At 43.5% G+C, this 26,132-nt stretch overlaps 1 protein-coding gene across 3 annotated transcripts in view; it reads left to right on the top strand.

Moving 5' to 3' along the window:
- Positions 1 to 26,132, top strand: part of SMARCA2 (SWI/SNF related, matrix associated, actin dependent regulator of chromatin, subfamily a, member 2) — a 299,308-nt gene that overhangs the window by 53,748 nt on the left and 219,428 nt on the right. For 2 of the 3 annotated variants that reach the window (XM_044272604.1, XM_044272595.1), the window contains exons 2-6: positions 13,002 to 13,240; positions 14,110 to 14,242; positions 16,386 to 16,754; positions 17,177 to 17,278; positions 22,503 to 22,743. In XM_044272604.1, the coding sequence (XP_044128539.1) occupies positions 13,016 to 13,240; positions 14,110 to 14,242; positions 16,386 to 16,754; positions 17,177 to 17,278; positions 22,503 to 22,743 (1,070 nt within the window). In that variant the 5' untranslated portion in view covers positions 13,002 to 13,015. The remainder of the gene's footprint in view (positions 1 to 13,001; positions 13,241 to 14,109; positions 14,243 to 16,385; positions 16,755 to 17,176; positions 17,279 to 22,502; positions 22,744 to 26,132) is intronic. The other variant, XM_044272612.1, reaches the window with a different exon arrangement.

Below are 26,132 nucleotides of genomic sequence, written 5' to 3'. Positions count from 1 at the left end.
GCCTATGTGTAGTGCGTGAAACGCGGTCCACGTGATGACCTTATTTTACCGGACTGACCGCAGCTTATCTGACATGAGCTCCCTGCATCATGGCAATCTATAGTGCAGTGAGTTTGGGACAGCTGCGCTGTGGTCAGCCTAAAAGTAAAAAAAAAAAAATATATATAATTTTTTTTTTTTTTTCCCCTCTGATGAACTATTTGCTCCAGAAATTGCCCTATCTGTCCCAGATCTTTATTACAGGGAAAATCCCTCTGCAATTATCCAGCGTACAGTACAACTCAATGACAAAGCTACTGGAGTGTCCATTGTGTGGTGGCTTCTGCAGGAAGGCATGTGATGGATACTGGGGTGCCTGCTTATGTGTGTGTTTCTTTTTGGAGGTTACTTTGGTTTGGGGGACTAACACTGCCATTTCTCCAATGGACCTCTAAGAGTAAGGCCTGTATTACACCAACAGATTATCTGACAGATTTTCTGACCAATCACACAGATGTTTTGTTATGCACACCAACTATTGGGCTGATTGGACAGATATTGGTCAGATATAATCTGTTGGTGTAATACAACACTAAGGTCAGGTGCAGCTTTACTCTCTGTGACAAATTTCATTGCACAGAACCTGCACCATGCCCTGAACTCGGAGCTGATTTTGTTTCCTGCTACACAAGCACTGTACTGTAATTTCTTATGGACTCACCCTTCAGCCTCCTTCTTGTGTATACATTTTAGTGGTGTTTTTAGTTGTGTTTTTTTTCAGTCATTTTAGACCTTATACAGTGGGATGCGAAAGTTTGAGCAACCTTGTTAATAGTCATGATTTTCCTGTATAAATCGTTGGTTGTTACGATAAAAAATGTCAGTTAAGTATGTCATATAGGAGACACACAGTGATATTTGAGAAATGAAGTTTATTATTGGATTTACAGAAAGTGTGCTATAATTGTTTAAACAAAATTAGGCAGGTGCATAAATTTGGGCACCACAAAAAAAGAAATGAAATCAATATTTAGTAGATCCTCCTTTTGTAGAAATTACAGCCTCTAAACGCTTCCTGTAGGTTCCAATGAGAGTCTGGATTTTGGACCATTCCTCTTTACAAAACATCTTTAGTTCATTCAGGTTTGATGGCTTCCAAGCATGGACAGCTCTCTTTAAGGCTACTTTCACACTAGCGTTCGGGGCTCCGCTTGCTGAGTTCCGTTCAAAGGCTCTCACAAGCGGCCCCGAACGCTTCCGTCCAGCCCTAATGCATTCTGAGTGGATACGGATCCGCTCAGAATGCATCAGTCTGGCAGCGTTTGGCCTCCGCTCCGCTCAGGAGGCGGACACCAGAACGCTGCTTGCAGCCGTGCGGAGGCAAACGGATCCGTCCAGACTTACAATGTAAGTCAATGGGGACGGATCCGTTTGAATATGACACACTATGGCTCAATTTTCAAACGGATCCGTCCCCCATTGGCTTTCAATGTAAAGTCTGGACTGATCCGTCTGAGGCTACTTTGACACTTAGAATTTTTTTTACAATATAATACAGACGGATCCGTTCTGAACGCAAGTGTGAAAGTAGCCTAAGTCACACCACAGATTTTCAATTATATTCAGGTCTGGGGACTGAGATGGCCATTCCAGAACGTTGTACTTGTTCCTCTGCATAAATGCCTTAGTGGATTTTGAGCAGTGTTTAGGGTCGTTGTCCTTGTTGAAAGATCCAGCCCCGGCGCAGCTTCAGCTTGGTCACTGATTCCTGGACATTGGTCTCGAGAATCTGCTGATACTGAATGGAATCCATGCGTCCTTCAACTTTGACAAGCTTCCCAGTCCCTGCACTGGCCACACAGCCCCACAGCATGATGGAAACACCACCATATTTTACTGTAGGTAGCAGGTGTTTTTCTTGGAATGCTGTGCTCTTTTTCCTCCATGCATAACGCCCCTTGTTATGGCCAAATAACTCAATTTTAGTTTCATCAGTCCACAGCACCTTATTCCAAAATGAAGCTGGCTTGTCCGAATGTGCTTTAGCCACCTCAAGCTGAGAAAAGGCTTCCTCTGCATCACTCTCGCATACAGCATCTCCTTGTGTAAAGTGCGCCGAATGGTTGAACGATGCACAGTGACTCCATCTGCAGCAAGATGATGTTGTAGGTCTTTGGTGCTGGTCTGTGGGTTGACTCTGACTGTTCTCACCATTCGTCGCTTCTGTCTATCCGAGATTTTTCTTGGTCTGCCACTTTCGAGCCTTAACTTGAACTGAGCCTGTGGTCTTCCATTTCCTCAATATGTTCCTAACTGTGGAAACAGACAGCTGAAATCTCTGAGACAGCTTTCTGTATCCTTCCCCTAAGCCATGATGGTGAACAAGCTTTGTCTTCAGGTCATTTGAGAGTTGTCCTGAGACCCCCATGTTGCTACTCTTCAGAGAAAATTAAGAGGAGGGAAACTTACAATTGACCCCCTTAAATACGCTTTCTCATAATTGGATTCACCTGTTTATGTAGGTCAGGGGTCACTGAGCTTACCAAGCCAATTTGAGTTCCAATAATTAGTTCTAAAGGTTTTGGAATCAATAAAATGACAGCAGTGCCCAAATGTATGCACCTGCCTAATGTTTAAACAATTATATCACACTTTCTGTAAATCCAATAAACTTCATTTCACTTCACAAATATCACTGTGTGTGTCTCCTATATGATATATTTAACTGACATTTTTTATCATAACAACCAACGATTTATACAGGAAAATCATGACTATTAACAAGGTTGCCCAAACTTTCGCATCCCACTGTAGTTAAAGCTTATTGCATGTTGATATTTTCATGGTTGGTGCAGGTTCTCAGAGGAACACGATCCACATACAGGGAGCTGTAGGTTACCTGGGCTTGTCCTGCAGGCCCCTCATCAGCCACAATAGCAAGTCTTTGGTTTAGGCCTCATGCACACGGCCGTTGTTTAGGTCCGCATCCGAGCCCCCGTTTTGGCGGCTTGAATGCAAACCTATTGACTTCAATGGGGCCGCAAAAGATGCCGTCAGCACGCCGTCTGCTGTTGTATCTGTTGCTCCGTTCCGTGGCCCCGCAAAAAAAAAATAACATGTCCTATTCTTGTCTGCGGACAAGAATAGGCATTTATGTTGAAGGCTCTCCGTGCCTTTCCACAAATTGTGGAAACGCGCATGGACGCCATCTGTGTTTTGCGGACCGCAAAACACACCACGGTCTTGTGCATGAGGCCTTATTTGTATTGTACACTCTCAGATTTACTACTGCAGATTTATCCTTCAGTACCTCCATATACAATTCTTTGTGAGTTTGTAGACTTCACCTCACTTGACCTCAGCTTGGCCATGACCAGAACAGGTGAGTAGTTGTGCCTGCTGACCCCTGTTTGAAGGCATTAATGGCTCTGAAAAGTAAATCCATTTTAACGGCATGATACAAATATTTGGCCAGATTTGCTAATCTTATAGATGGTGTAAACTTGTTTGAAACAGAGTTTTACGCTAGAATTGTGGCACAGCTTTGGTGCTAAATGTCACATACTGGGCCACGTCCCTTTCACGTGAAACCATGGAAAGAATCACTCCGTTGTCAAGCTTGGTGAAGAGGCTTTCTCAAGAATTGGATGTGCAAACTGCTGCAATTTGTGCCAAGTTTTGTCACAATTTGCAGCTGTGTCTAGGTGCACTGACATTAGCAACTGTGGGTTGATATGTGCACTTCTTTATTTTGAGTAGTATGTTGCTTTGTCTTCGTTAAGCTCTCTGAAGAAGTTATGCTTCACGTTGGGGTTGTGACGATACCAAAATTTTTATTTGATTTTCAATACCACAAAAAAGTATTACAATACTCGATACCAAGCGAAAAAAAAATAAAACGCCAAAAAAGCTGTGTGCATTGCCCGTTTTACGGAACATCTGGCCCATAATAGAACTGTTCTATCCTATCTTTTTAGAGGGCAAGGTGACAAAAAAAATGGCGACTACTGCATTTTTTTTATTTTCTGTTACGGCATTTACTGCATACGAGATATTTTTTCATAGTTTGGACTTTTTCAGATGATGCGATACCCAATATGCTTATTTTTTTTTATGGTTCATATATTTTTATATTTCAAATTGGGAAAGGGGGTAATTTAAAATGTTAATATATAATAATTATATATATTTTTTATTTTTTTTTAACTTTTTATTTAATAACTATTAGTCCTGTTCTCCCTAATAGAGATCTATTAGGGTGAATAGTGTACACAGCAGCAGGAAGCTCACCATGACAGCCAAGGATTCAGTAGCGTCCTGGCTGCCACGGTAACCAATCGGAGCCCCGCAATTTCACTGCTGGGTCTCCGATCCGTGCCACCAATCCATATAATTAACCCCTAAATATAAATGTAGGCGTCAATGACAGGACGCAGCGAGGGGTTCATTAACTTGGTTCGGCGGATCGCCATGCCCTGTCATTGAGGCTGGGTGCCAGCTGTGTGATACAGCCGGCACCCAATACGTACAATTATATGCATTGGTGGCGCAGTGTTAATGGGTCATCAATATTAAAAGCCTTGTCAATGGCCCTGCACTTTACACACAGAGCAATGTCTGAATGCCAGGTACTGTACTGTTCCTAGGAGGCTATGTTCAGCAGCAGATTCTTCTGCATCACATTAGCAGGTTGACATCAGTGAGAAGGACTGCTGTGCTTACATTAGGAGGTTTTCTGCCTGTTTTGATGTTTCATACAGACACCATCTGAAGTTCTGTGATAATATGTGTATATTAGGATATCTGTATCCATCTCTCATACCTGTCTGTGCTTGCTCGTGTCTGCTATGGAATATAGATATTTTAGAATCCTGCAACTATCCCACTTTCACTATAAGTATTTCCGCGCAGAAGGTAAAAAGCTTATTTATTAAAAGGAACTGGTCACTTGGTTTGGGGCCACTCAACCACCTGGATGCCATTCTGGAGCTAGGGTTTAGGGTCCCAAACCTTCCCATAGCAAAACGAGTCTGTCCCCACAAAGAATATGAAATGGCAAATTGAACTTGTCTCCAGAAGAGCCCATTCTAGACTCTTCTCCAGTGATATTGGGCTCACCTCTCTTCACTGCTCAGGTGCCCACTTTACCAGTGCATGCCGAGTGAAGAGGAGTCCTGGACTCTTTCCAGTTAAGTTCAGCTTTCAGATGGGTTTGCGATGGACAGGTTTGGGACCCTAAACCTGAGCTCCAGGACAGCATGCTGGTGGCCCCAAACCAGGTGACTGGTTCCCTTCAGCAGAGATTGGTGTAGCAAAGTTTGGCTTCTTTTAGTGATACCAGATTTTTTTCTGTTTCATTCTGTCCGCTGTTTTACAAGGTGCACATATTGGTTATTCACTTTTCCAAAATGAATAGCAAAACTGTACATTATCATCCTATTTATATCAAGTAATAGTTGTGCACATTCCCCCCCGCCCAGGCCTAGGAGTCATTCACCAAGAAACAGGCTAGTCTCCGAACCAAACTACTGTAATTCTTATTAATTCACTGTATTAGGACATAAAGAAAAAAAAGACAATGCAACAGCACTCTGCAAACACCAATAAAGTACAATAATGCCATAATTATAGAAAAAATTCTGCTGCTAATGTTACGCTTATTTTGCAAATGTGAGATTTTTTGCAAATACATTTTGTACAAAATTATTTGGGCCCGTCTGCCAGTGTCAAGGTGATCTATATCAGACGGGAACCTAACCCTAAATACTACCTGTTATGTGCCTTAATGGCCACCATAAAATTCAGGAAGTGCTGGGTCCACTCTGCTTTTTACCATTTTTGGTGCCATAATGGCCTCCATAGGCTGATTTTAATTAGAGTAAGTATAAAGCTGTAGCCTGCTCTCATTGTATTTATTGGAAGCCATTTGGCACCAGGAGAGGTATAGTGTGGCTCAGCATGCATGTTGGTACCTGCATCCCTGGATTTAATGGAGGCCATTATGGCACCAAAAATGGTAAAAAGCAGAGTGGAACCTGCACTCCCTGAATTTTATGGTGGCCATTAAAGCACATAACGGGTAGTGTTTAGTGTTAGGTTACCGTCTTATAGAGATCGCCTTGACCCTGGCAGACCCGCCTAAACAATTTTGTACAAAATGTATTTGCCAAGAATATCAAATTTGCAAAATAGGCATAGGATTGGCAGCAGAATTTTTTCTATAATTTTGGCATTATTGTACTTTAATTTGGTTTGCAGAGTGCTGTTGCATTGTCGTTTTTTTTTTCTTTCTTTGTATTTCTAGCCATGTCAGCGTGCACTTGTGCATTGGAATGTGCTGACTGGCCCCATTTTTTTGCAGTTGTATTAGGACTAGGGCTGCAGCTAACGATTATTTGAATAATCGATTAGTTGTCGATAATTTCATCGATTTAATCAGGGAAAAACACCAAAATTACAAAAAAAAAGGGGTTTATATGATTTTACTTAAAAATTATGTTCAAAGGCCATATTAAAAAAAATTGTGGATGGCACTGTTATGGAGGGGATCTGTGGAGGGCACACTTATGGAGGGGACCTGTGGATGGCACTATATAGCATCTTATGCTATATGTGTCATCCACAGATCCCCCTTCCCATAACAGCCTTGGCCTCTCCGCTCACAGCAGTATTTCTTAACCGGCAGTAACTTTTACTTTAAATCAGCGCATCTTTTACCTTGCAATGAAGCTCCAGTAACGGGCAGAGCGGGCGGTGGCGTAACATCACTTACTCACGTGACCCGCCTGCTCCACCTACTTTATGAATAAAGCAGGTGAAGCTTGCGCGTCACGTGAGTAAGTGACGTTATGCCGCCGCCCGCTCTGTCTGTTACTGGAGCTTAACCCTGGGTTCACACCTGAGCGTTTTACAGCGCGTTCAAACGCGCTGTAAAACGCTCAAGACATGAAATCCAATGCTTCCCTATGGGAATGGTTCACACCTGGGCGTTTTACAGCGCGTACGAACGCGCTGTAAAACGCCCGACGCTCAAACAAGTACTTGAGCTTCTTTGGGGCGTTTTGACGCGCGTTTGTGGCCATAGGACACTGCAGTCAATGACACAAACGCGCGTCAAACGCGCGTTTACTATTACAAAAAACGCGCATAAGAACGCGCGACAAAAACGCGCGTAAAACGCGCGTTTGAGAAGCGCTCAGATGTGAACCCAGGGTTATTGTAAGGTAATAAAGATGCAGTGATCTAAAGTTCAAGGACCCGCAGGCATAGAGCCTGACCACCCGCTCCCGCCCGCATAGCAACGAATCGGCCGATTATTCGATAACTGGATTCGTTGACAACGAATCCAGTTATCGAATATTATCGATAACGTTGATTAATCGTTGCAGCCCTAATTAGGACATAAGTAATTCATTCTTTAAGGCTACTTTCACACTTGCGGCAGAGTGATCCAGCAAGCAGTTCGGTTCTGGAACTGCCTGCCGGATCCGACAAAACTTATGCCAACTGATGGCATTTGTAATCCTGATCAATCTTAAAAATGCCTGATCAGTCAGAAAAATGCATTGAAATTCCCGATCTGTCTTCGGTGTCATCCGGCAAAACGGATCCAGCATTTTTATTTTATTTTTTACTGTCTGTGCATGCACAGACCGGAGGGGCGGATTCGGCATTCAGGTATTTTGAATTCCGAATCCGGGGCACTAAGGGTCCATTCACACGTCCGTTGTTTCTTTCCTGATCTGTTCCGTTTTTTGCTGAACAGATCTGGACCAGATCTTGACCCATTCATTTTCAAATTTCACATTGTGCTGTCCGTTTTTTTTCAGGACCCATTGAAAATGAATGGGTCCAGATCTGGTCCAGATCTGTTCAGCAAAAAACGGAACAGATCAGGAAACAAACAACGGACGTGTGAATGGACCCTAATACATTCCTATGGAAAAACATGCCAGATCCGGCATTCAGGCATGTCTTTTTTTTTTGGCCGGAGATAAAACCGTTACATGCTGCGTATTATCCTTTACCTGATCAGTCAAAAAGACTGAACTGAAGACATCGTGATGCATCCTGAATGGATTGCTCTCCATTCAGAATGCATGGGGATATGCCTGATCAGTTCTTTTCCGGTATAGAGCCCCTGTGACGGAACTCGATGCCGGAAAAGAAAAACGCAAGTGTGAAAGTACCCTAACATGACCTCTGCACTGATGCAAATGGATTTACTTTCAGTTTGTGACTTTTCTGCAACAAATCCTTAGATTCTGCATGCTGCCAATAAGAAAATCTATACCCTATGAGTGCATTGTACCCCTCCTCTAAATTAAGGTGCCAGAAGAGTGCTCCCTGCAGTGCCAGCCTTGTGTGGCTGATTCTCGGCATATTTGCACGGTGGTGGCCAGACCTCCACCATCTCCTTTAAAGCTAATGGGGCATGCATCAGGCAATGCCAGATCCAGAGCTCCATCAGGCTGTTCCCTGCAGGATCTCTTTAATGCTAGTGTGAAACTAGCCTTACCTTGGCAATCTGAGTATCCTGGTCAGGCTGTTAATACATGGCAGATTTGTTGAAGATGTACATCTGAATGGAGTCTCTAAAAATGCATGCGCAGGCAGCGGGAACAGCACTCTTCAAACATCATACCTAAACCTACCCTTATGGGGCAATGGGGAATGTTGTCTGAACAAGGCTTTGGCCAATAGCTATATGATGCTTGTCTTCACTCCCGCAAACCCAGAATCGTAGCAGAGTCTGCTCAAGTGTGCCATTTTTTATTGGCTGCGTTCTGCCATTTCATTGGCTTGGTTAACCCTTTCATGACCAAAGGTAATTGATGCCCCAGTGTCCAGGTCAAAATTTACAAATCTGACATGCGTCACTTTAAGTGGTAATAGCTTTGGAACACTTTTACTTATCCACGCCATTCTGAGATTGTTTTCTCGTGACACATTGTACTTCATGACAGTCATAAATTTGAGTCAATATATATCTCCTCTTTTTGGAAAAAATCCCAAATTTACCAAAAATTTTAAAAAAATTAGCAATTTTCTAAATTTCTATTTCTCTGCTTCTAAAACAGAAAGTGTTACCTCATAAAAAATTTATTACATAACATTCCCCACATGTCTACTTTATGTTGGCATCATTTTGGAAACGTTATTTAAATTTTTTAGGACATTACAAGGTTTAGAAGTTTAGAAGCAATTCTTAACATTTTTAAGAAAATTTCCAAAACCCACTTTTTAAGGACCAGTGCAGGTCTGAAGTCACTTTGTGGGGCTTACATAGTGGAAACCCCCCATAAATGACCCCATTGTAGAAACTACACCCCTCAAGTTACTTAAAACCAATTTTACAAACGTTATTAACCCTTTAGGTGTTCCACAAGAATTAAAGGAAAATGGAGATGAAATTTCTAAATCTCACTTTTTTAGCAGATTTTCTATTTTATTACATTTTTTTCTTTAACACATTAAGGGTTAACAGCCAAACAAAACTCAATATTTATTACTCTGATTCTGCGGTTTACAGACACACCCCACATGTGGTCGTAAACTGATGTAAGGGCACACGGCAGGGCGCAGAAGGAAAGGAACACTGTATGGTTTTTGGAAGGCAGATTTTGCTGGATTGGTTTTCTGAACGCCATATGTTTTTTATTTTTATACCGATCGTCTTGTGCAGTGGCTCATTTTTTGCAGAAGGAGTTGAAGTTTTTATTGGTACCATTTTTGGGTACATAGGATTTTTTGATCATTCATTATTACACTTTATGGGACAAGGTGGCCAAAAAATTGGCTGTTTTGGAACAGGTTTTTTTTGTTTTGTTTTTTCAGCGTTCATCTGAGGGGTTAGGTCATGTGACAGTTTTATAGAGCAGATCGTTACGGACGTGGCAATACCCAATATGTATACTTTTTCTTATTTATTTAAGTTTTACACAATAATAGCATTTCTGAAACCAAAAAAATGATGTTTTAGTGTCTCCATAGTCTGAGAGCCATAGCTTTTTTATTTTTTGGGTGATTGTCTTAAATATGGGCTCATTTTTTGCGGGATGAGGTAACGGTTTGATTGGTACTATTTTGGGGTATAGTCGTCTTTTTTGATCGCTTGGTGTTGCACTTTTTGTGATGTAAGGTGACAAAAATGGCTTATTTTTTACACCGTTTTTATTTTTTATTTTTTATGGTGTTTATTGGACGGGGTTGATGATGTGATATATTTATAGAGATGGTCGTTACGGACGCGGTGACACCTAATATGTGTGGTTTTTGTTTTTTTTTTGTTTTTTTTTATAGGAAAAGTAAATTTATTTTTTACATTTTTATTTTTTATTTTTTTACTTTTATTATTTTCACATTTTTTTTATCAGTTCCCTCTTGGATCTTGAAGATCCATTGAGGCTGATGGTTGTACTATACTTTGCAATGCTCTTGCATTGCAAAGTATAATACAATCAGATGCCTGTAGGTGGCAGCACTGGACGCCTATACCATGGCAACCGGACGCCTTTGCAAAGCGTCCGGTTGCCATGGCAACCATCGGGCGCTGCGATCGCAGCAGCCCTGATGGTTGAGAGAGAGGGAGCCCCCTCCCTCTATTAACCTCATGGATGCCGCTACTGCGGCATCTATGGGGTTACAGCAGTGTCAGCATAGAGCTGACACATGCTGCTGATGGCGGCGGCTCAGGAATGGAGCCGCCGCCATCACACACACAAGGGGGACCGCATCGGGGGCAGGGGACAGCGGAGAGCGATGGAAACGGGGAGAGGGGGACAGCATTGTACTGACAGATGGGGGCAGGAGGGGGCGGACCGCATCGGGGGGGGGGGGCAGCATAAGAATATTTACAAGAAGGGGGCACAGATCGGGGCAGAAGGGGCGGACCGCATTGGGGGGCAGATCAAGAACAAGGAGCACAGATCGGGGGCTTCAAGGGGGCACAGATCGGGGGCTTCAGGACACATTACCGATTTCAGGCTCTGATCTGCAGAGCGCAGATCAGAGCCTGAAACCGGCATTTTAACACTGCCGCGATCCGATTGGTTAGTCTGCACAGACTAACCAATCGGATCGATTGCCGGCAAGGGACCACTCTGATTGGTCCCTTGCCGGCATTTCTGCACTGTATGCTGTCTGTGACGGCAGCAGGGCAGTAGCAGAAGCTTTAATCCAAGCGTTTTGCAGCGCTTGGATTAAAGAGCTGCCAGAACGTTTATATACGTGGTAGCTGCACGGGGTATGTGCAGCTATCACGTATATATACAGATTGCAGACGTGAAGGGGTTAATGATCATTTAGCAAAACTAATCAACTATCAGCGTGTTACCTGATTACATCAGATTTTGAGTTCTGTATCTAACTATAGCTAGTTACGCTGTTATGGTTGAATGAATTTTATTTTTAAGAGGATCTGTTTGAGGCTACTTTCACACTTGCGCTTTCCCTTTCCGCTATTGAGATCAGTCATAGGATCTCAATAGTGGATGAAAACGCTTTAGTTTTGTCCCCATTTATTGTCAATGGGGACACAACTGAACTGAACGAAACGCAATGCACCAAAATACATTCCGTTCCGTTTGGTTGCGTCACCATCGTGGACAGAATGACACTGCAAGCAGCATTTTTCTGTCCGCGATGTTGTGCGGAGCAAGACTGACCCGTCCTGACTCACAATGTAAGTCAATTATATTGGCTTTATAAGACCTAATACAACCGGATCCATTCATAACGGATGCATGCAGTTGCATTATTGTGACGGAAGCATTTTTGCAGATCCATGCCGGATCCGCAAAAAAACGCTAGTGTGAAAGTAGCCTTAAATGTAATTTTTGTCAGGTTTTTATGATAAATGCTGAAAGGTTTTTGATAACTTATTTTAAAAAAAAAATATAATATATGCTTTTTTAATGCAATTTACCCAATAAAGGCTATATTCGTGTTTTGCAAATGTCACTTTTGGTACAGAAAATCTCTGCACTAAAGTACCTCCAATTCGGGTAAGGCTACTTTCACACTGATAATACAACTGTTACTGATAATACAGCCATCTGCATCCGTTAAGAATACAATGATGGTTCCATTATGAACACCAATCAGTCAATGGGCGATGAATCCGTCCCCATTGACTTGCATTGTGGGTCATGCCGTTTTGATCTGCATCCTATGACTGAAATAAAACCGCAGAATGCTGCGGTTTGCTCTCCAGTATGAGAACACAACCAAACTGAGTGGAATGCATTTTGGAGCACTCTGTTCTGTTCAGTTACGTTTGGTCCCTATTGACAATGAATGGGGACAAAACAAAAGTGTTTTTCTCCGGTATCGAGATCCTATGACGGATTTCCATACCGAAAAATGTAAAAGCAAGTGTGAAAGTAGCCTAAATTTCCAGAATCCTAACCGTGCTTTGAGGTTAGACATGGCACTGATGTTCTTTTACGTACTATATATTTATAATTTGACCCATTCAATTTTAATTTGCATCAGCATCCAAATGCAAAAATAAATCCTAAATTGTTTAGATGTCTGACAGAATTTCTCTTCCTGAATGATTAAAGGGGTTCTGCACTTTGTTTAAAGTGATGATCTATCCGACACCCGGGACCCCCGCCGATCAGCTGTTTGAGAAGGCAGCAGCGCTGCGGCCTTCTCACTGTTTACCGCAGGCCCAGTGACAAGTGAACAGAGCTTAGCCGCGCCCAGGCCAGTAATACTAGTCGTGACGTCACTGGGCCTGCGGCAAACAGTGAGAAGACCGCGGCGCTGCTGGAGCGCCGCTGCCTTCTCAAACAGCTGATCGGCGGGGGTCCCGGGTGTCGGACCCCCGCCGATCAGAAGCTGATGATTTATCCAGAGGATAGATCATCACTTTAAACAAAGTGCAGAACCCCTTTAATAAATGGCACATGAAAGGTTAGCATAGTGTTGTGTGTGTTTTTTTTTTTTTTTTGTTTTTTTTTTTTCTATTTTTATTCAATGTCTGTCTTATTTGGCATTTTCTGGTTTGGTTTTAGGCACGGAATATCCGATGTCTACTCCGACAGATCCGGGGGCAATGCCTCACCCGGGACCATCCCCAGGTCCTGGTCCTTCCCCTGGGCCAATTTTAGGACCTAGCCCAGGACCAGGGCCTTCCCCAGGATCCGTACACAGCATGATGGGTCCAAGTCCAGGCCCGCCCAGCGTCTCCCATCCGCTTTCTAACATGGGCCCGTCAGATTATACACCGGAGAACATTCACCAGATGCATAAGGTAAAACATTGTTATTATGTTTCTAGATAAGTTTTACATCACTTGAAAGGTTGTCACTGCTCATTAAGTATATAGAAAGCCTGTGTTCTCCAAGCATATAGATCATAGCCAGGTTTGACATATGCCAGAAAACTGGTAGCCAATGTTGCCAAAGATTTTTATTTTTGTACTAAACCTATTGTGTGTATTGGCTTCTATTTAAAGGTGCAGCCAACCATCTAGTGTGCAATTCTCCCCGAGGGTAAATGTCAGGGAGATGAGGATCAGGCAAGTTGGATTTCAACATGCCCAGTCCTTTTTTTTTTTTCCTGAGAAAAGCTGCTGTCAGAGAACAGATAATTGCTCAGCTTACAGTAGCAGGCCTGTGTGAGACGATGGGGAGGGAGAGCTATCCTAACACTTATAAGCCCTGTGTTTTCCTCTTCTAAATGGAAGATTCTGCATTAAATGATTTATTTAAAAAAAAGGCTTTAATACAACTGGAAACACTTAAAGGGGTTGTGCAAGAATGGGGAGAGTTTTGACACCCCCACACGCTTGACCGGACCTGTAAAGGGAAGCCTACTTGCCTGCTTTTTGGCGCTGGCTCACCGCTCCTTGTCCTGTAGGCTTGTGATACTCCGCTGGGCTCCCTCGCTGATAATATCCGGTTTGACATGGCTGCAGCGGTGACCCACTCCCCTTATGTCATTACAAATTGTCACATGACGCAAGAATGCTCCCCCCCCTCTTATCGTAAGGTGATGATGGCGTATCCTGGCAGTATGCCATCCCTTATAAGCTGGAAAGACCCTTTTAACAGCAACATTCTGCTTACCTGAAAGTAATAGGATTTGTTGAATGAAAATGAATAAATACCTTTTTTCCAGCAGCCCTTGGAGAGCATGCATGATAAAGGAGTTTCTGATGAAATGCACTGTGCTACTATGAAAAGCTCAAATATGAGGCCACCTCTTGCTGGGATGGGTCCTCCGCAGAGTCCCATGGATCAACACAGTCAAGGTACTTGCGGCTTTCCTTTCCATAACCAAGAAAAGAATTGTAATTTATTAATGAGAGACTTGTTTATGTGCAGACTTTGAAAATGCCAGGGACAGGTCTATTTAAAGTGGCCTCAGATTGGAAATTATGGTAGTTAAGATGAGTAAACATAACGGCAAATAAACTTAATACAGAGGAGCCTGCTAGCCATACTTCATCATCAATAGTGCAGTGTATTTTATGTGACCAAAGGATCACACATTCAGGACTTAAAATGTGAAAAAAAAAAATAATCCAAATGGAAACGATCACGAGGGGATCCGACTCATACAACACAGTTGTCAGCTGCATTAGGCTTCTTTCACTTCTGCAGCCCAGAATCAGCCAGACAAAAAACACTGTGTGTGGCAGTATTTGTTCAGCTGAATCCTGGCATATTGCTGGGCAGTGGCCGGATCTCAGCTGGACCCCATTATAGTCAATTCAGGGAGCTCCAGTAATCTGTTCTCTGCCAGAACAGCCTGCAGGAACTCCTGCTGGCAGTGTAAAAGTAGTTTAATACAGCCGGCACCCGACCACAATGACTGCGATTGCTGATGACTCCGATCCTGGTCATTTAAACCCTCAGATGCCACAGTTAATAGTGAACATGGCACCCGAGTCATTACACAAAGGTATGGGCAACTTTTGTGCCCCAATTGGAGCCCTGCATCTTCGCCACCAGGGTGAAGTTGCTGGGCTCTAAATGGTAGCTATGACAGACTGAGTTACTAGATGGTTAAGGTAAAGGGGTGGTTTTACTTCAGCAAGTGGCATGTATTATGCAGAAAGTTTTGAGTATATAATTTTTGGGGGGAGGTAAAGTGATGCAAAAATGTTGAATTGGCAATATAGATTTATTTATTTTTCGTTACATTGTACACCGTGTTGTTCAGCCATTTTGGCACATGGTAATGCCAATGATCTTTTATTTTTATGCTAAAAATTGGGTTTCAACAGGATGGAGATAATGTAAAATGTTTGCATGTGTAGAACAATTTAGTTGATACTGCTGGTCAATGTCGTGGAATTGAGAAAAGGCCCAATTACTGTATTTTTCGCTTTATAAGACTCACAGGTTTTAGAGGAGGAAAGTAAGAAAAAAATATTTTTCTTCAGACCTCATATCAGATCCTCAGAATCGGACCCCCCATATCAGCCCTGCATGTCAGAACCCATCAGCCCTCAATGTCAGATCTTATAGCACTCCTTTATTTTAAACCCCCCCCCCCCCCCCCCCCACCCATCAGACTTCAGATCAGCCCCCAATGTGAGACCCCCATCAGACCTCAAATCAGCCGTCAATGTCAGCCCCCCATAGTTCCTTTGCCAGAACCATCAGACCTCAGATCAGAATAAAATAAAAAAACTCCTCTTACCTCTCCTGCGCTGTGGCTCCTCTATCTCCGGCAGTAGTCGCGCTCCCATGTCTTTTCAGGCCCGTGCTGCACTGTCACTTGACTGCGTGCAGCGTCAGGTCATAGTGTGCGCACTAAGTTCTGACGCTGTATGGGGTCAGGACAGTGCAGTGCCGACCCAGGAAGGAAGACCATGGAGGGTGAGTACCGGAAGCGCTCGGAGCACTTCACTCCCGACACCTAATGCATATTGTATTCGCTTTATAAGACGCACTGCCATTTCCCCCCACTTTTGGGGAAAAGAAGTGCATCTTATAAAGCGAAAAATACAGTAAGCGTGACAACCTGTGAGTGCTGTGGCCTTCTCTCAGCTTTTCCGAGGCCAGTGACGACACGTTCATTGGTCACGTGGCCTAGGAGCAGCTTAGCCCCATAGAAAAAAAAAAAAAAAAAGGGGCTGAGTGCGATAACAAGCACAGCCGCTGTACTATGTACGGCACAGTGCTTGGTAAGCATGGAGAAGGCTTTGGCGCCTCACAGTATTTCTGGTGCCTTCTCAAACAGCTGATCGATGGGGGTCACGGGTGACAGACCTCCACGATCAGATACTGATCCTTTGGATAGGTCATCAGTATAAAAGTCCTGGAAAACCCTTTTAATAGAGTAGCGTAGACCACCTGTTGCAATAAAATTGTAAATTTGCTTCCTTGTTATAGAAGCTGATGACGTGTATGCATTTATTTATACATCATTGTGTTTTCCTTCAGGGTACATGTCTCCTCATCCATCACCTTTGGGGGCTCCTGAACATGTATCTAGCCCAATGTCTGGTGGAGGGCCAACGCCACCACAGATGCCTCCAGCACAGCCTGGACTCATGATGCCAGGAGAGCAACAAGTTATTAGTCAGCCTGGTCGTGGTCCCTCTGCTTTCAGCCAGGTTCAACTTCACCAGTTGCGTGCTCAGATTTTGGCTTACAAAATGTTGGCAAGAGGGCAGCCGTTGTCAGAAAATCTGCAACTTGCTGTACAAGGAAAGAGGACCTTGCCTGCAATTCAGCAGCAGCAACAGCCACCACCACAAGCACAACAGCCACCACCACAGCAGGCTCCTTCTAATTACATTCGACCACCAGGTGAGTTTAATTTTTTTTGCAAGGTAATATGAAAGCGCCTACAGGGTAAATGTATACTGTCACCATTCAGAACTCTTTGCTGTCTTATAGGTTAGTGGGTGCCATATGTACAGGGGCATGTCTTAATGCAGTGTGCTTCAACCTGTAGCTCTCCTGCTATTGCAAAAACCGAGTGTACCCGCTATTGAGCTTACTATGAGCATTTATTCAGTATACTAAATTCTGCTGTCTGTAAACTAGTCCGTAAACTAAAATAAAAATACCTAAATCTGTTTCCCATGCTCTCATATTCAATACAGGAACTTTGATGTACAGCCTATAGTACAATATATATGTTTTTATTGTTTGATTATTTTTTAGCAGCAAGTTGATAATTTTCAGAGCAGAATTGTACAGTTCTCACTTTTGTTCCTCCTCCAAAGGTATGGCAATGCACCCAATGAGTGTCACTCCTTCTGGTGCAGGACCTGCACCTGGAATGCCTGGACATGCTTCTACAATGGCTTTAAAGCCCTGGGGAGAAGGTAAGACGGAGTGACCCTATATATAGAATATATTAGCTACCTTTAAAGGTATTTTCAGCCTTTTTAAAGGGGATCTGCTGGCAGATTAGGAGAAGCTAAGCAGATTGATATACAGTTTCAGTAAAACTTGAATTTTAAGTATTTTAAATTCTACTCTTTCTGACTTCAGCTGTACACGGGGGAGGTATTATCAGTAATTGATCGCATTCTCTGTGTCAGTGTGTATACATAGATAGCTGTCAGTCACTGATATTTGTACATATGGGAGGTGTTATCAGTGATTGATAGCATTCTCGGTTTAAAGGCTCATGGACACGAATGTAAGCCAGGCGGACGCGTATTGCGGCCTTCAAACAGCAGGTCCGCAATATACGGCCCCCAGCGGTTCTTGCACCACATGTTCTTTTCTTTTTTTTCTTTTTTTTTTTTGTGGTGCGGAAGGATCACGGACCCATTAAAGTTGATTGGGTCTGGACCCGTCTGTGGCAGCCGCACGGATGTCGCCCGCACATTGGGGACCGCAAATTTTGGTTCCCAGTGCACGGAACAGCCAAGTGCATAAACCCTAATTGTGTATACATAGATAGCTGTCAGTCACTGATATCTGTACACGGGTGAGGTATTATCAGTGATTGATGGCATTCTCTGTGTACCTGTGTATACATAGATAGCTCTCAGTCACTGTTAGTTGTATACAGAGGAGGTATTGTTAGTGATGGCATTCTCTAAGTGTGTATATACAGAGATAGCTGTCACTGATAGATGTACACGGAGGATGTGTTATCAGTGATTATAACATTCTCTCTAAGTAGCTGTCATTGGTAGCTGTACACAGGAATGGTCTTAAGTATCGAAAGAGCAGATATATAAATTACTTGCTTTACTGAATCTTTTCCCATAAAACTAGCTATCAATCTGCTCAGCTCCCCCTACTCTATAACATGCTGCCTGCAAATTGCACTGTATTTTGTGGTTATGGATTCTCAATAAAGGGGCTGTCCTAGCTTCAGATATCAATGACCTGTTCCCGGACGGCCACTATGCCATGTACGGAGCTGTGTTTCAACCACGCGGTCTGCCCAAAACGGCTGATTGGTGTTGGTGCTGAGTGTCGAACGCCCACATATCTGGAAACAGGATAAAGTAGATTTAGAGGCCTCACATGTGAAGGAACTTGGTTACACCTAGAGATCCCCAGTTGTTAGTGCCAGAGACCAACTTGTACAATTGAAATGGCTACATAGGGTGTACTATACGCCCAATAAATTTGTTTCAGATGCGTAAATTACTTAGTCCCCAATGTACACTATGTGGACGTGATAGGGGCGGTTTCTTCCATATGGAGTGGCAGTGCCTAATTATTCAGAGCTTCTGGATGGAGGTTCATGCCTATATAAACACTAAAACTGCCTTCCCAGACGTTTGCACACCGATGATGAGTCTTTTAGGGCTAGTTAATGATGTTATTCCCATTAAATATGGTAGACGATTGTACAGATTACTTTTGTACTATGCAAGGAAAACTATTCTTCTGAATTGGAAGACCCACAAAATTTCCACCGAATTGTGGATACAATGAGTCAACTCGGATCTAGAATTATATAAACTTGTCTATGAGCATAGGGTGATGCCTGACGTTTCCTCAAAATAGCATACTCTTCTCAGGTCCGGAGGGCGGGGGAGAATGTTTGATGTATGTATGCCTGAATGTGGTTGGCGTATTTTTGTATTTCATACCCAGAACTCTGCTGTTGCCTCCTTGGAAAGGAGTCATATGTGTTTTTTTTATTTTTTATCCTGTAACACGTAGGGTTGTTTCGGGTATCGAAATTTCGATACCCAATCAATACTTTTATGCCAGTATCGATTCGGTACCGGGATATTCATTTTTTCGATACTAGGCTGTCTAGTATCTCCTCTTATGAGAGAACATTGGCGCTCAGTGCGCGTTATGTTCTCTTATTCCTGACAGTGGAGAAGGAGGGAATCCTTCCCTCCTATGGCGCAGCCACCGCTGAGCCCAATGAATGTGTGGCTATTTAAAGCAGGAGGCAGGACGGGGGAGGTAAACTGCTGCGCCATCTGAGCTTTTTTTGTGTCCTCCCTGGCATCAGCCCGAGCCCCAGAGTTAAGCAGCCAGCATAGCAGGTACCCGGCCTGGACACTGTGCCACCAATGATAATTAACCTTTAATACAGATACAGGAGGCGGGTGTCTGTGGCGGAATAACATAGCCGACACCTGAGGGGTTAACTGACGCTGATCTCAGCGCCCTGTCATAGAGGCCAGCTCCCGACTCCTGTATCTGTATTAAAGGTTAATTATCATTGGTGGCGCCGTGCATCCACCCCCAGTATTAAAATCATTGGTGGCAGTGGCCATAGCGTCCCTTCCCCTCCTTCTCATTGGTGGCAGTTGTGATCAGAGCCCCAGCAGTGTAATCACAGGGCTTCGATCGGTTACCATGGCAGCCAGGACGCTGCTGAAGCCCTGGCTGCCATGGTCATCTCCCTGCTGCTGTGTGTACGATGCACAGGGCAGCAGGGAGAGTGTGATATCCTATTCAGGCTACTTTCACACTTGCGTTCGGGGCTCCGCTTGTGAGTTCCGTTTGAAGGCTCTCACAAGCGGCCCCGAACGGATCCGTACAGCCCCAATGCATTCTGAGTGGATGCGGATCCGCTCAGAATGCATCAGTCTGGCACCGTTTGTCCTCCGCTCCGCTCATGAACAAAAAAAAATAAAAAATTATTTTTTTTTAATTTTTTTTGTTTGTTCATGGTAATGCAAACGGATCCGTTCTGAATGGATCTAAGCGTTTGCATTATAGGTGCGGATTCGTCTGTGCAGATACCAGACGGATCCGCTCCGAACGCAAGTGTGAAAGTAGCCTCACCCTTACCCTAAGTTCACACCTGAGCGTTTTACAGCGCGTTCAAACGCGCTGTAAAACGCTCAACACATGAAAAGCAATGCTTCCCTATGGGAATGGTTCTCACCTGGGCGTTTTACAGCGCGTACGATCGCGCTGTAAAACGCCCGACGCTCAAACAAGTACTTGAGCTTCTTTGGGGCGTTTTGACGCGCGTTTGTGGCCATAGGACACTGCAGTCAATGACACAAACGCGCGTTTACTATTACAAAAAACGCGCGGCAGAAACGCGTGTCAAAAACGCGCGTTTGATGCGCGTTTGGGAAACGCTCAGGTGTGAAAGCAGGGTTATAGTGCTCTATCAGGGTGAATAGGACAAGGGATGAAAAGATCCCAGGTTCTAGCCCTTAAGGGGGGAAATAGTTATTAAATAAATAAAAAAAACACCAAAATATTAAGTAGAAATCGCCCCCTTTCCCAATTTTACATATATAATATTTAAACAATAAATAAACATATTACATATCGCTACGTCTGAAAAGTCCAAACTATTAAAATATTTAAAAAATCTCCTATGCGGTTAACACCGTAACAGGAAAAGAAATAAATACCACGCGATTCACTTTTTTTTTTTTTTTTGTCCACTTGTCCCCCCCAAAAATAGGATAGGACTGTTCGATTATTGGCCGGACATTCCATAAAATGCGGAATACACACTTTTTTTTGGGTGTTATTATTCTTTTTGCGTGGTATTGAGTATCGCAATACTTTTTTTATGGTATCGAAACCGAATCAAAATTTTGCCATTGCAACAACCCTAGTAACATGACGTTGTCTTGTTCTAGTGGTGGTCACTGAATTACTCCAGATGGTGTGCTGTCTGTTAATTGTTATATCTTGGAGTTGTTGTACTCTTTAAAACTTAATAAAAAGACACTATTAAAGATAAGAACGCCCATGTCATGTGTCCTACCTCCTCCAAGGGCATTGTCTAAGTGAACCCCTGGATCTTCACAGTACCCCTGATTGTGGGGATAGACTTTCCTGAGGGGAACACCAGGGGTGCAGGACCGAAGGATGAGGCAGAGGCCTAGTCAGACAGGCAAAAGTTCTGGGTAGGCGGCACGGATACAGGTCAGGCAATCCGGATCGGCAACAGGAGAGTCAAGGCAAGCGTTAAGGGATCTACCAGGTAGCAGAATCCAGGAATACAGATACGAGTCAGGGGGCTGAGCCACTTATATTTGTGCAGGAGGACTAGAATAGGTCAGCGAGGTCACATTACCTAACCCATAAAGCCCAAGAAGTGATGCGCGCCTGCCCTTAAGGAAGTGCTGCAGGAAACAAATGGCAAACATGCTGAGACTAGGGCTGAGAGCAAACTGTGGAGCGGATCCCAGAACAACAGCACCCACACAAACAGAGCTCAGGACTGCAGTGGTGAATGGGAAGCGGCAGTAAGCAAGGGAACAGCTGCACACAGCGGTCGCTGTTACAGCCCACATATCTGACATTGGTGACCTGTTCTGAGAATAGGTTGTCAATATCTGTAGCCCGGAAACCCCTTTAATGGTAGGTCATTAACATCTGTAATCAGGAAAACCCCTTTAGGAGCACCACAAATAGTGGGACAACCCTGCTCCTCTTCCCTCTCCTTGACTGACCGGGTCGAGAAAGATGATTGTGCAGGAACCTCACCCTGTTAATCAAGACGGAGAGGAAGAGACTGGCAAAGGAAGCAGGAGGAGCAAGGGCACACAGTGACTTGGGACCACCCTTTCTGCACTTAACTTCTCATTTGCATATGGAAGTCCTTTTTCTCCAGAATGAAGCAACAGATTACATTTAGCCGAGCCAACTGTACGAGTCCTTGTGCCTGGTTTACGGTTGACGTTCCTGGTGACAGACTCCCTTTGATTACATAACTTATCTGTACAAGAAGCAGAGCTGTCTGAATGAAGTGGCCTTGAAGCTGCTTCATTTGAAAAGTCCTGTGGTGTTCATCCCCCCACAACCAGTTTTACAGCAGCAGATTATAGTTGGGGGATGTGCTGTGAAGAATTTAGATACCGAGCAGTTCATGGTATTTAGTTCAAGAAAATATGAAAGCAAATGGATGAACTCGCAATAGTAATTTTAGGAATTTCTGTAAATTCTGTAGTGTATAACCTCTAAGATTGTATAGGGCTCTGCTCACATTTCCATAGGAGGCTTCATTAGGAACCTTCATCAGAAATGTCGGCATATTTCATGGGGAAAAAAATAGTGCAGCACGCAGTGGGGAGAGCCTTATTCAGTCTTTGTGTGTTTCTTGTCATTTACTTATGACCATCATATTCTTATTATCATCAGGTCAAACTTCTGATCTCAATGTCCCAAGTACCCCACAGAAACTTTCTGTGCCACCGCCAAGTGGCAGACCATCGCCAGCACCACCTGCAGCTTCACCCTCTGTTGCTTTGCCTGGTCCATCGGTTCCACAGCCGACACCTACTCCAATTGTTCAACTCCAGCAAAAACAGAACCGAATAAGTCCAATCCAGAAGCCCCAGGGCTTAGATCCTGTTGAAATTCTACAAGAAAGAGAATACAGGTACAAAATAAAACTTACAAAGGGCCCACCATAGATCTTATACATCTTCATTGTTTATTGGAACATTTATGGCGCTAGCGTTATGTAGGGGGCGGGTATGCAGATAGAAAACTTACTAGAAGCATTAGCGTCACATCCGTCAGATTTTTTTTATTTTTTTACGGCATGCAGGACTTTTTCTCCTGTCAAAAATGATTGATCTTTGATAGAAGTGAGACAAACGGATCATGAATCAAGGCTTGTACTATTGATGAAAGTGCAAAAACAAAACATTAAATTTGACTTCTCTCAATTTAGTGGTTAGTATTGTGGTCCTAGGTTCAAATCTGACCAAGGAGAAAACATCAGCATGGAGGTTGTATGTTCTCCTTCTTTTGGTGTGGCTTTCCTATGGCTAATCCGGTTTCTTCCCACGCTCCAAAAATATATAAATAGGCAATAATTGGCTTTCTATGAAATTGGACCTAGAGTGTATTGGGATCAAGCACCTAGACCAGGGATGGCCAACCTGTGGTTCTCTAGCTGTTGCAAAACTACAACTCCCAGCATGCCCAGACAGCCTACAGCTATCAGCCTACAGCAGGGCAAGGTGGGAGCTGTAGTTTTACAACAGCTGGAGAGCCGCAGGTTTTTCGGCCCTGACCTAGACGCTAGCCACTGACTTCCCAAGGAGTGGGACCAGCCACACAACCGTCCTTGCGTTTTGAGTCCCTGTGAGAAAAGCGCCTTACAAATGTTTGTCATCTATCCCCTTGTGAATTCATGTATACAGTACAGACCAAAAGTTTGGACACACCTTCTCATTCAAAGAGTTTTCTTTATTTTCATGACTATGAAAATTGTAGATTCACACTGAAGGCATCAAAACTATGAATTGACACATGTGGAATTATATACATAACAAAAAAGTGTGAAACAACTGAAAATATGTCATATTCTAGGTTCTTCAAAGTAGCCACCTTTTGCTTTGATTACTGCATTGCACACTCTTGGCATTCTCTTGATGAGCTTCAAGAGGTAGTCACCTGAAATGGTCTTCACTTCACAGGTGTGCCCTGTCAGGTTTAATAAGTGGGATTTCTTGCCTTATAAATGGGGTTGGGACCATCAGTTGCGTTGTGAAGTCAGGTGGATACACAGCTGATAGTCCTACTGAATAGACTGTTAGAATTTGTATTATGGCAAGAAAAAAAGCAGCTAAGTAAAGAAAATCGAGTGGCCATCATTACTTTAAGAAATGAATGTCAGCCAGTCCGAAAAATTGGGAAAACTTTGAAAGTGTCCCCAAGTGCAGTCACAAAAACCATCAAGCGCTACAAAGAAACTGGCTCACATGCAGACCGCCCCAGGAAAGGAAGACCAAGAGTCACCTCTGCTGCGGAGGATATGTTCATCCGAGTCACCAGCCTCAGAAATCGCAGGTTAACAGCAGCTCAGATTAGAGACCAGGCCAATGCCACACAGAGTTCTAGCAGCAGACACATCTCTAGAACAACTGTTAAGAGGAGACTGTGTGAATCAGGCCTTCGTGGTAGAATATCTGCTAGGAAACCACTGCTAAGGACAGGAAGCAAGCAGAAGAGACTTGTTTGGGCTAAAGAACACAAGGAATGGACATTAGACCAGTGGAAATCCTGTGCTTTGGTCAGATGAGTCCAAATTTGAGATCTTTGGTTCCAACCACCGTGTCTTTGTGTGACGCAGAAAAGGTGAACGGATGGACTCTACATGTCTGGTTCCCACCGTGAAGCATGGAGGAGGAGGTGTGATGGTGTGGGGCTGCTTTGCTGGTGACACTGTTGGGGATTTATTCAAAATTGAAGGCATACTGAACCAACAAGGCTACCACAGCATCTTGCAGCGGCATGCTATTCCATCTGGTTTGCGTTTAGTTGGACCATCATTTATTTTTCAACAGGACAATGACCCCAAACACACCTCCAGGCTGTGTAAGGGCTATTTGACCATGAAGGAGAGTGATGGGGTGCTGCGCCAGATGACCTGGCCTCCACAGTCACTGGACCTGAACCCAATTGAGATGGTTTGGGGTGAGCTGGACCGCAGAGTGAAGGCAAAAGGGCCAACAAGTGCTAAGCATCTCTGGGAACTCCTTTAAAACTGTTGGAAAACCATTTCAGGTGACTACCTCTTGAAGCTCATCAAGAGAATGCCAAAAGTGTGCAAAGCAATAATCAAAGCAAAAGGTGGCTACTTTGAAGAACCTAGAATATGACATATTTTCAGTTGTTTCACACTTTTTTGTTATGTATATAATTCCACATGTGTTAATTCATAGTTTTGATGCCTTCAGTGTGAATCTACAATTTTCATAGTCATGAAAATAAAGAAAACTCTATGAATGAGAAGGTGTGTCCAAACTTTTGGTCTGTACTGTATATTTTTTCTCATTTATTTTACCCATTTAACATGCACGGTCTGCTTTTTATTTTGCTGCATTTCTTTTAAATAAAAAGATGTCCAAAATCACTTCCACTGCCTTTACTAGCACCAGGCTTTTGACTAACCGAGAATTAGAGGTTGACTCAAATGTGTGGGAGTGGGCAATGGAAAATTCAGATAATAAGCATCAGTTGCTTCCCTGCGGTGTGAGACGTGTGTCACAGTCTTTTGTGTTGGCGGGAGGTCTAGCGATGGGACCGGCCCCCTGGGGCTTATTATGTGTAATGATCTTTAAGGGGCAGGAGTCCACAGAACATCAACATGCTAATAATTGCTTTGACCAGCTCTCCTGCACAGTCTGCACACAGGGATCCATTTACTTGTACAAACGGAGCTATCCCTTGATGTGCCGTACTGACGCCTAAGGGAATATTTCTTCGATCTTTTACTATTATTGCATTTAATCTAAAGGAGGGAAAACATCCTCTGCTTGTAGAAGGAAAAAGAAAAGAAGCTAGCTTTGTCTATAAAGATTACAATGGGCAGCCCCTGCTGTGATGTTTGCTCTAATGCCGTAGTGTTTGTTCGTGCAGCCAGAAAAACGCAAAATAACGTTAATAGAAATATACAATGAATGAAAGCACAAATGATTACCATCGTTTAGGTTGGCTTCCTATTCTACCAATAGTTGATCAGAAGATTTCTTATTTTGTATTGCAATATTTCTCTCCAGGTCCCTGTTCTTTTGTGCCTTCAATATTTAGGAGTGGTGAAAGCTTTGCCTTTTCTCCTCCCTAGCATGGTATTCTAGCATTTGTGTCAGCAGATGGCAAGTCTGCAGTCTGTATCTCACAGAATATATATGCATACAGTTGTCATTAGGCTGGAGCCGTAATTGCGAGCATCATAGTGTCTGCAGTATCCAGGGCCAACTCTACTCTTACTGCAGTGCAAAGGAGGGAAAGACCAAGTCGCCCACCTTACACTCA

This window comes from Bufo gargarizans, chromosome 1 (genome assembly GCF_014858855.1).
Source record: "Bufo gargarizans isolate SCDJY-AF-19 chromosome 1, ASM1485885v1, whole genome shotgun sequence".
NCBI classification, from domain to species: domain Eukaryota; kingdom Metazoa; phylum Chordata; class Amphibia; order Anura; family Bufonidae; genus Bufo; species Bufo gargarizans.
The sequence above is the reverse complement of the archived record's forward strand: the minus strand, read 5'-3'. Positions and strand labels throughout refer to the sequence as shown.